The sequence below is a fragment of the Perna viridis genome, chromosome 15, assembly GCF_037379345.1.
Source record: "Perna viridis isolate PV_CMFRI_1.1 ecotype Kerala chromosome 15, ASM3737934v1, whole genome shotgun sequence".
Taxonomy (NCBI): domain Eukaryota; kingdom Metazoa; phylum Mollusca; class Bivalvia; order Mytilida; family Mytilidae; genus Perna; species Perna viridis.
The window spans coordinates 8,065,469-8,077,486 of NC_142459.1; the positions used below are offsets into that span (position 1 = coordinate 8,065,469).

General features: G+C 40.8%; 1 protein-coding gene across 1 annotated transcript; it reads left to right on the forward strand.

Moving 5' to 3' along the window:
* Positions 1 to 814: 814 nt before the first annotated feature.
* On the forward strand, positions 815 to 1,546 carry LOC148596794 (uncharacterized). The gene has a single exon (XM_088564324.1). The coding sequence runs from the start codon at positions 815 to 817 to the stop codon at positions 1,544 to 1,546; it is 732 nt and encodes a 243-aa protein (XP_088420450.1).
* Positions 1,547 to 12,018: the final 10,472 nt, after the last annotated feature.

A 12,018-nucleotide genomic window follows, 5' to 3' on the forward strand; every position in this document is an offset into this window, starting at 1 on the left:
TTTTATCACAACCACTTTATAACAGGTCAAGATAACGAGGCAAACAGTGATAATGTTACTGACCTTCGACAGATACATTCGTACTACAAAGAAAGCAATTGTTTACAGTGCCTAAATAAAAGAGATTTTAAACTCATAACCCATGGAAAGTACAGCTATATCGGTTACAAAAGAAAGGTGCTTTTAGCTGAAAATTTGTATATTCAATGAATTTTAATCATGTCAGTGAAGTCGTACAAATGGACATGTGCTGGGTCCTGCATTGTCCATATCTATTATTTCCATTACGTTAAGGGCGGTATGTTTTTATATTGGCGTCTGGTACACACAATGTGACATTTCTACCATATCTTGCAACTTCTCTGAAATATTTATTCTTCATTGGTTGATTGTTGGGGTTTAAAATCCGAGCAGCAATATTTCAGGCCCCGTACAGATCCGGGTGTTAAAAGAATAGGCCTATGGGAATGGGTAAGGTCGGGGAATTTAGCCTCCTGTGGCGAAGGATAAAGGTTCCTACTCCTTTCGAATACAACAGCAGGGTTCTTTAACGTGCGAGTAACGTTACATCTTTCCCAACACGGTGCACCACTATGGTTTGCGGTCAGGTTTTCTGTATTATAGCCTGACAACCCCAGCATGTAACACGCCAGGGGTACCCCATTCCACCAACTGGGGCACACATCCCAGTTGCTCTGTGGGCAAAGCGCCCTAGCCCCCGGCTAGGTTTCTGAGCACTATTTAGTCGCCTTTTACGACAAGCTTAGCGCTGCTGCAGGCCTATTCATTTAACACCCGGACCTGTACGGGGCCAATGGCTTTCTTACATAGATGGATACACTCTAGGACAATTAAACAAGAGCAAATGGACTCAATCTCAAATGTTAGCATTGTGACTTCTCTTAATCAAGCAGAAATTTTCTTAGTGAAAGTTGTTCAGAACGAAACATATGAATCGGAAATCGATTGTATTAGAGATGGATGTAAAATCCCTAAGTCAAGTAGCTTGATTTCGTTGGATCCCTTCTTAGATGAAGCAGGTTTACTCCGAATCGGAGAACGACCGAAAAACGCAAGCATCGCTCGCATTGAAAAGAATCCGTTGATCTTGCCCGGAAAAGCTCGTGTCACGAGACTTCTAGTTCAACATATACACGCTAAGGTCAAACACCAAGAGAGACATTTTACCGAAGGTGCCCTACGTTATTCAGGATACTGGATCGTCGGCATGAAGCGCCTTGTGTCATCGGTTATCCATAATTGTTTTCTCTGTCGCAGACTTCGTGGAACAAGACAATTCCAGAAAATGGCAGACCTTCCAAAGGAACGAGTCGAACCCGCACCTCCATTCACACATGTTGGTGTGGATGCTTTCGGCCCATGGACCGTTGTTCACAGAAGAACTCGCAGAGGAGTCGCAAACAACAAGAGATGGACCATTCTTTTCACTTGCCTTGGAACACGTGCGGTTCACATTGAGGTTGTCGCAGAACCTTCTTCGAGTGCATTCATTAACTCTAAGACGCTTCGTAGCAATTCGTGGTAAAGTTTCAACATTCAGGTCAGACCGTGGTACCAACTTTGTAGGTGCGACGGAAGCACTCCATGTTAATGCCATTAACGTCGAAGATACCAACGTCAAGACGTATCTGACCGATTCTCATTTTGTGTGGCTCTTTAATCCTCCCCATGCCTCACACATGGGAGGATCATGGGAAAGACTTATAGGTGTGACACGAAGGATATTGGACGCCATCCTCCTAGAATCCAAGCACAAATTCCTAACCCACGATGTTTTGGTAACTTTCATGGCCGAAGTATGTAGCATTATAAATCACCGGCCAATTGTTCCAGTTTCGACGGATACGGACGATCCTTTTGTATTATCCCCGGAATTCTACTGACTCAGAAGACATCTTCAGATCCTACGGACATCATAGGCAAACTAGATCACAAAGACTTGTTGCGTGCTGAGTGGAAACGTGTAATGGTACTCTCGGGTATGTTTTGGACAAAATGGCGTCGAGAGTTTTTGTCTAGTTTACAAACAAGAAGAAAATGAACAAGTGACACACCAAATGTTACGGAAGGGGACATTGTTTTACTTTGAGATGAAACTCTTGTACGAAATGAATGGCCGATGGGACTTGTAACTAGAGCATTCCCAAGTAATGACAATAAAGTTCGTAAACTTGAAATCGTGTAATCCGTGAAGGAAAGGCAACGTCGTACATAAGACCTGTAACTGAAGTAGTGATTCTCGTTTCAGACTAGAACTGGTTTCATACCCAATTGAATTTAAATTTCTAGTAATGATGTTTATTTGTTGGGGTTTAACGTCCGAGCAGCAATATTTCAGCTATATTCAGACAATGAACATGAAATGGATGATAAAATGAACATGAAATGAAAAAAAGGATGGGTCACAAGAATAATAGGGTCGACAAATTTTGATTGCCACTGGAAAAAGGGGGATGGGTAAGGTCGGGCAATTTAGCCTCCTGTGGCGGAGCGCAAAGGTTCCTACTCCTATCGAATACCACAGCAGGGTTCTTTAACGTGCGAGAAACGTGACATCTTTCCCAACACGGTGCATCACTATGGTTTGCGGTCAGGTTTTCCGTATTATAGCCTGACAACCCCAGCATGTAACACGCCAGGGGTACCCCATTCCACCACCTGGGGCACACATCCCAGTTGCTCTGTGGGCAGAGCGCCTAGCCCCCGGCTAGGTTTCTGAGCACTATTTAGTCGCCTTTTACGACAAGCTTAGCGCTGCTGCAGGCCTATTCTTTTAACACCGGGACCTGCACGGGGCTCTATTAATGATATCAAAGGTATTGATATCATGCGGGGAGTGTGCTGGAACAGTGTTGAATTTGTGTTATAACATTACATTTGATATAGAACGTAATTAAATTGTCTACCAATGCCTAAGCAGTCAATCATATTGATATTTTTCTATATTTGATGATAGCATTTTTCATGTTTTTCGTATTTAAATTATTTATGGTTTGCATTGCGCTCCATAGGAAAGTTTTCGTAGTTATCGAACTTCAGTTACTTTTAAACGCAATGTTTACATCAAGTGTACTCACTAAATTCCTCTAGCTTACGCCGGCCACAATGTAATTTGCATCTTTTTACGTTTTTACATTGATTGATTGATTGTTGGGGTTTAACGTCCGAGAAGCAACATTTCAGCTATATTCAGACGATAAACATGAAACGGATGATAAAATGAACATGAATTGATGAAATGAAAAAAAGGGATGGGACACAAGGACAGTAGGGTCGACAAATTTTGATTGCCACTAGATTTATAAGCAATTTAGCCTCCTGTGGCGGAGCGCAAAGGTTCCTACTCCGATCGAATACCACAGCAGGGTTCTTTAACGTGCGATGAACGTGGCATCTTTCCCAACACGGTGCACCACTATGGTTTGCGGTCAGGTTTTCCGTATTATAGCCTGACAACCCCAGCATGTAACATGCCAGGGGTACCCCATTCCACCACCTGGGGCACACATCCCAGTTGCTCTGTGGGCAGAGCGCCTAGCCCCCGGCTAGGTTTCTGAGCACTATTTAGTCGCCTTTTACGACAAGCTTAGCGCTGCTGCAGGCCTATTCTTTTAACACCGGGACCTGCACGGGGCTCTAGTAATGATATCAAAGGTATTGATATCATGCGGGGAGTGTGCTGGAACAGTGTTGAATTTGTGTTATAACATTACATTTGATATAGAACGTAATTAAATTGTCTACCAATGCCTAAGCAGTCAATCATATTGATATTTTTCTATATTTGATGATAGCATTTTTCATGTTTTTCGTATTTAAATTATTTATGGTTTGCATTGCGCTCCATAGGAAAGTTTTCGTAGTTATCGAACTTCAGTTACTTTTAAACGCAATGTTTACATCAAATGTACTCACTAAATTCCTCTAGCTTACGCCGGCCACAATGTAATTTGCATCTTTTTACGTTTTTACATTGATTGATTGATTGTTGGGGTTTAACGTCCGAGAAGCAACATTTCAGCTATATTCAGACGATAAACATGAAACGGATGATAAAATGAACATGAATTGATGAAATGAAAAAAAGGGATGGGACACAAGGACAGTAGGGTCGACAAATTTTGATTGCCACTAGATTTATAAGCAATTTAGCCTCCTGTGGCGGAGCGCAAAGGTTCCTACTCCGATCGAATACCACAGCAGGGTTCTTTAACGTGCGATGAACGTGGCATCTTTCCCAACACGGTGCACCACTATGGTTTGCAGTCAGGTTTTCCGTATTATAGCCTGACAACCCCAGCATGTAACATGCCAGGGGTACCCCATTCCACCACCTGGGGCACACATCCCAGTTGCTCTGTGGGCAGAGCGCCTAGCCCCCGGCTAGGTTTCTGAGCACTATTTAGTCGCCTTTTACGACAAGTTTAGCGCTGCTGCAGGCCTATTCTTTTGACACCCGGACCTGGACGGGGCACGTTTTTACATGTATTATAGATATTATTTTCATGCATTTTATGTTGACAATTGATCGTTTAGAGAGAATTTCTGAAACTTGTACACAAAGGCAACGTGACCTCTAGGTCACTCAAAAACGATTGATTTCGCAGTTATAAATACTTTCTATGTTTCTTACCTGGCCCATACGTACCTTTTGTTGTATTTTTAATGCTCCCTGGCCTAATTGGCCCATTTTTCGATTTTTGAAATGCTCATACCCCCTCCTCCTTTTCGTCGAATTTTTGTCAACTATGGAAAACCATTCGGGTCATCACATATATTGTCAATACAAGTCATCGCGTTATCAAACCTTGCTACAGAGTCAAATTTATTGTTTTTATGCCTTTATTTTGTTTGTATATCCTATCTTGTGGTGGTTGTATGCTTGATTGACATTTATGCAATATTTTAGGGCTTTTTGTATTTCGAATCTGTTAATTAGCAAACTTTAATTTTGTAATTTTGACAACTTGCATTTAAATTTTGTTTTACATGTAGGCTTATTTTTATTTTGCAGTTCTTCACCTCTTTGTTTGGATTATTGAACAATGTGTCAATAGACATGGTTTAACTGACTGGGTCTTTGCTATGCCAGTACACACATAGTAATAGAGACAAGTGCAACATTTTGTTTAAACATGTAGGTAGTCAAGTAAATTGCAAATAAACTTTTAATTAACTAATGTGAATGTTACAACTTTCACCATAACATACATAGGTGAAGAAAACTCCTCAGCAATTAAACAAATTGAAAGCAAATGCGAAACCCTACAATACAAGAATGTGTTCAACTTAAAATAAAAAGCTTTGCCAGATGCAGCATGATACAACCACAGTCAATTAAACTCTGCAAGTGTGGACACAATATGGACACAACAAATCATTTGGACACAATATTGCACATTTTGAAATTCAATACAAGTATAAAGGTCTGCTTTAGAGTGCATTCATGGATCACTTTGTACTTCATTATCTAAAAAAAATTGTTAGGGCGTGGCTTCCTTTAAAATTTAAAAACTGTAAAAGATATTTAAAATCTAATTGAAAAACGCAGGCAAGGATTTTGATGTGACATCTACAAAATTTTTCAAACAAACCAGAAATAAACAAGTAATTTTCCCCTTTATTTCTTGAATCAAGGGGAAAAATACTTGTTTAGGGCCCTTTATTCTTACTTGGCTTAAGTCATAACCCAAACAACCAATCCAAGTCTGTTTATTGTGGTATAGAATATTGTGAAGCAATATCATAGGCATTGCTATACTTTTATTAGAGTTGTATTGTTAATTCAATGAATTTCTTGTTTTAGGACCCATTTATGCCCCCAATTCTAACCTCCAAAATCTATACCAACCTTCCTGTTGTAGTTTGCAACCTTGTTGTAAAATTTATAAAGATCAACCAACTAATACTCAAATTTTCACAAAAACCAAGTGTCTCCAGATGACCACAACAAATCCAAACCAATATGCGAGTGAACAATTTTTGGGGTCGTATTAATACTTGAGATAATTTGGACTCAGACCTGTGAATACATGTAGATATCTTTTTTTGTGACCAAAGAGTATAATTTGGAATTTATGTCCTCATCTATGGTAACTTGTTAGGACTTACATGTAGTTAACAGAACCACACTGGTATTCAGTTGTAAGAATCAAACATACATTCATATGAGGTAGTACGTATATGTATTACTGATAGGTTTTTTTATAAAATGCCGAGATGTGGCTGTTTTTTTCTGAAAATAATATTAACATTTAACTTAGGTCGAATTTCCTCTGAAACTGCGACCCTCTTTTCATTTGGTATCCCAACTCAACATACTCATAACTAATTAAAAAAGAGGAGAGTTGCAGGATCAGAGGAATTTGAATGGTCTTTAGGTAGTTGCAAGTACTACATTTTTGAGTAGAAAGTCAGACATGAACATAATGAAACAAAAAAAAAGCTTAAATATGCTATATATAAATCCATGCAGAGATGTTTGGTAGTGAAAGAAAAAACATTTCACAAGCTTAATATAATTGGGTTCCCTAAGCCCTCTCTTCCCCATACATTTTGTTTGTTTGTTTGTTGGGAATTAACGTCCGAGCAGCAATATTTCAGCTATGTTCAGACAATGAACATGAAATGGATGATAAAATGAACATGAAATGAAAAAAAAGGATGGGTCACAAGGATAATAGGGTCGACAAATTTTGATTGCCACTGGAAAAAGGGGGGATGGGTAAGGTAGGGCAATTTAGTTTGTTTGTTTGTTGGGGTTTAACGTCCGAGCAGCAATATTTCAGCTATATTCAGACAATGAACATGAAATGGATGATAAAATGAACATAAAATGAAAAAAAAAGTATGGGTCACAAGGATAATAGGGTCGACAAATTTTGATTGCCACTGGGAAAAGGGGGGATGGGTAAGGTCGGGCAATTTAGCCTCCTGTGGCGGAGTGCAAAGGTTCCTACTCCAATCGAATACCACAGCAGGGTTCTTTAACGTGCGAGAAACGTGGCATCTTTCCCAACACGGTGCACATTTAGCCTCCTGTGGCGGAGCGCAAAGGTACCTACTCCTATCGAATACCACAGCAGGGTTCTTTAACGTGCGAGGAACGTGGCTTCTTTCCCAACACGGTGCACCACTATGGTTTGCGGTCAGGTTTTCCGTATTATAGCCTGACAACCCCAGCATGTAACAGGCCAGGGGTACCCCATTCCACCACCTGGGGCACACATCCCAGTTGCTCTGTGGGCAGAGCGCCTAGCCCCCGACTAGGTTTCTGAGCACTATTTAGTCGCCTTATTCGACAAGCTTAGCGCTGCTGCAGGCCTATTCTTTTAACACCGGGACCTGCACGGGGCCTCTTCCCCATAGAATCGAAACACAATAAAAAAAAACAAAAAGCAAGAAACAGGTATACACACATCCAGTTCATCACAAGTTACACTGGCAGTTAAAATCTCACATTGAAATAACATTATGTTAAACTTCAATATATTAAGAATCTAAGCAATTGAAGATTAAAAATAAGTTCAAAACAAATTTATAAACTGCTATTTAAAAATATGAAGCAATTTAAAATCTAGTGGAAAATGTATATGATTGCCTTCTGCCCCCCTTCCCCAACACACACACACACCCCAATACATTTCCGATATTTTAATAACCTGCTCGAAAATTGAGTGTAAACAGTTGAATTAGGGTATTCTAAGGAAGGGGTGCCACATGTAATATTTTACACATCTAAAAAATGCACAGTTCAACCAAAGGTAATTGTAAATTGGATCCAACCATGTGTTTTCATATGTTGTTCCAGTTCACATGCTTGTTTAGCCACACAAAGAAGGCAGTGTTTGTTGATCTAATGTGATCATCTGTGCATGACGGAATTTCATTTGCATACGACCAAATCTCGCTTGCGTCACTCAAAGTTGGAAATCGAAAGTTAATGTCTGCTGATCCTGGGTTAAGGCTTTCAAACTTCTTTTTACCGAGATTTGATGACAAATAGCCGATAAAACTTGCATCAGCATAAAGAAAATGAATCCCGAATCGAACTAGGTATGCATCACCTACACAATTTTAACATAAAGTCGTTCGAAGCGCGTGAAGGGCGATACTCCGCGGTACCACTGAATCTCCAACTTTGTGTATGGCACATCGTTCTTACCCCAACCCGACATATCAATATCCACATAAAAAAAAGAGGAGGGTTGCAGGGTCAGAGGAAATTCGGACTTTGGGCCAGTATCGTTGAAAGAGGTCTCTCGCTTTTTTTGTAAGGGAGGACATTTTGGAATTCAATATTTCAAAAACTGAGAGAAGAGAACACGACGTCGTTTGTTCGCTCACAAAAATGGGATGTTGAAGCACAACAATTACTTCTAATAATTAAATTCCCAACTGCCCTGTGCAGGTCCGGGTGTTTAAAAGAATAGGCCTGCAGCAGCGCTAAGCTTGTCGTAAAAGGCGACTAAATAGTGCTCAGAAACCTAGCCGGGGGCTAGGCGCTCTGCCCACAGAGCAACTGGGATGTGTGCCCCAGGTGGTGGAATGGGGTACCCCTGGCATGTTACATGTTGGGGTTGTCAGGCTATAATACGGAAACCCTGATCGCAAACCATAGTGGTGCACCGTGTTGGGAAAGATGCCACGTTCCTCGCACGTTAAAGAACCCTGCTGTGGTATTCTATAGGAGTAGGAACCTTTGCGCTCCGCCACAGGAGGTTAAATTGCCCTACCTTACCCATCCCCTTTTTCCAGTGGCAATCAAAATTTGTTGACCTATTATCCTTGTGACCCATCCTTTATTTTTCATTTCATGTTCATTTTATCATTCATTTCATATTCATTGTCTGAATATAGCTGAAATATTGCTGCTCGGACGTTAAACCCCAACAAACAAACAAACAAACAGTCAACTACGACCAAGTTTACCTGCAATTAAATGTAGTATTAATTATCTATGTGACATAAAATAATAAAGTAATTAGATTGCTGAAATAAAGATAAGAATGATTAATTTACATATCATAAAATAATCATAATCATTCTGAAATATGATAAAACAATTGTCAAGAAAAGAACACATATGTATGATAATATACATGTACATGTATATACATATAGAGGCTGCAAATTCAAAGTTTAGTTAATAATCTGAAATGGAATTGTACATTCTAAATGCAAATAAATATTTATTAAATCAAATTTAATAAGAACAACACATAAAATCTAATACGGGCACATAAATAACTAGGGATTCTCCACCATGTAAACAACTGGGGACACGTTCTTCAACTATTACAGTACAAGTCCAGAAAAGTCAAGCCCCGTGCAGGTCCGGGTGTTAAAAGAATAGGCCTGTAGCAGCGCTAAGCTTGTCGTAAAAGGCGACTAATAATGCTCAGAAACCTAGCCGGGGGCTAGGCGCTCTGCCCACAGAGCAACTGGGATGTGTGCCCCAGGTGGTGGAATGGGGTACCCCTGGCGTGTTACATGCTGGGGTTGTCAGGTTATAATACGGAAAACCTGACCGCAAACCTAATGGTGCACAGTGTTGGGAAAGATGTCACGTTCCTCGCACGTTAAAGAACCCTGCTGTGGTATTCGATAGAAGGAACCTTTGCGCTCCGCCACAGGAGGCTAAATTGCCCGACCTTACCCATCTCCCCTTTTTCCAGTGGCAATTAAAATTTGTCGACCCTATTATCTTTGTGTCCCATCCTTTTTTTTTTCATTTCATGTTCATTTTATCATCCTTTCATGTTCATCGTCTGAATATAGCTGAAATTTGCTGCTCGGACGTTAAACCCCAACAAACAAACAAACCAAATAATAAATAGGAGCTATTTCAAATATTTAATCTACTGTTCTAAATATATCGTTTAATATGATCTTATATAGGTGGTTCAATATTTTACAAATAACATAAGTAACGCTCGATATTACAAGAGTGGAGCATGATGGTTAGCTATCTGAAGATACAAAATGTGCAGAGAACATAATACACCAAAACTCCGCACACAAATAATAAATATAATATTAAATATTCTACTTCTGACCAATGGCTAACTTTCCAAATTCAATCGTACCAAAATATTTTTTGTCAAAAGCAATTAATTAAACCATTGAAATGTTCAACAGTGGACAATGTCATAAAATGTTATAAAAATAAAACCACATAGATCTTAACCCTGTGATTCTGGGATCAATCAACACATGGTCGATTGGAGAAAGTCTATGTTTACAACATTAATCTTAATCCTGAATCTACCTAATTATCATTTACTGATCCATAATTAACCCAACGATTTCAGATCCCATGTGGGTCCGGGTGTGAAAAAAATAGGCCAGTATCAGTACTAAGCTTGTAAAAGGCGATTAAATAGTCCTCAGAACCCTAGCCGGGGACTAGGGCGCTCTGCCCACAGAGCAACTGGGATATGTGGCCCAGGTGGTGGAATGGGGTACCCCTGGCGTGTTACATGCTGGGGTTGTCAGGCTATAATACAGAAACCCTGACCTCAAACCATAGTGGAGCACCGTGTTGAGGAAAATGCCACTTCCTCGCACGTTAAAGTACCCTGTTTGGTATTCGATAGGAGTAGGAACCTTTGTGCTCCGCCACAGAAGGTTAAATTGTCCGACTCTTCCCCTCCATCCCTTTTAACTTGTGGCAATCAAAATTTATCGTTCTTGTGTCCCATCCCTTCTTCATTTCATCATCATTTCATGTTCATTTTATCATCCCTTTCATGTTCATCGCCTGAATATAGCTGAAATATTGCTGCTCGGGCGTTAAACCCCAACAAACAAACATTTGTAGGGGTATGAGCTCCGTCAAAACACGCTTTTCCAACGATAACCTACCCGAGGACAAGTTTCTGAGCATAAGGCGCTTTTCCAACGATAATCTATCCGAGGACAAGTTTCTGAGCATAAGGCTCATGTGGTTTCCCGATTTACTGATCCCAGACGTAGTGTGCAGGCATGAAGTCGCGGCCGATGAGAAGCTGAATCTTTGGTGAGGAATCATTAGCTGGTACAAGATGAGATATAGATACTAAGTGACTAAAGTTAGCTGCAACTGCTGGTGTTGCTATTTCACTCGGGTTATTCGGTATCATCACAATCAACAAGCGTCGGAAGATCCATGTTTCCATGTGAATGTAATGATTCCACTATATATCTTCCGCTCATGGTTACTTGTCCCCCCACAGCTACCAAGTGTGTACGATTTGATTTCAGTTTGTACACCAAAAATATCCTTCACTTCGAATCAAAGAAGAATTACTTTGCTCGTCGATAATAGCGTATGTACGTAACGTTCGATCAGGATTATCGGAATGGAAAATGTTAACTACTACAATCTTGACACGCCCCGTGCAGGTCCGGTAGTTAAAAGAATATGCCTGCATCAGCGGTAAGCTTGTAAAAGGCGATTAAATAGTGCTCAGGAACATAGCAGGGGGCTTGGCGCTCTGCCCGCAGAGCAACTGGGATGTGTGCCCTAGGTGGTGGAATGGGGTACCCCTGGCATGTTACATGCTGGGGTTGTCAGGCTATAATACCTGACCGCAAAGTATAGTGGTGGACCATGTTGGGAAAGATGCCACAGTCCTCGCACGTTGAAGTACCCTGCTGTGGATGATAGGAGTAGGAACCTTTGCGCTCCGCCACAGAAGGCTAAATTGCCCGACCCTACCCATTCCTCCCTTTTTCTTGAGGCAATCAAAATTTGTCGACCCCATTATCCTTGTGTCCCATCCCTTTTTCCATTTCATCATCACTTCATGTTCATTTTATCATGGCCCGCGCAGGTCCGGGTGTCAAAAGTATAGACCTGCAGCAGCGCTAAGCTTGTTGTAAAAGGCGACTAAATATTGCTCAGAACCCTAGCCGCTCAGCCCACAGGGTAACTGGGATGTGTGCCCCAGGTGGTTGAATGGGGTACCCCAGGCGTGTTACATGCTGGGGTTATCAGGCTATGATACGGAAAAC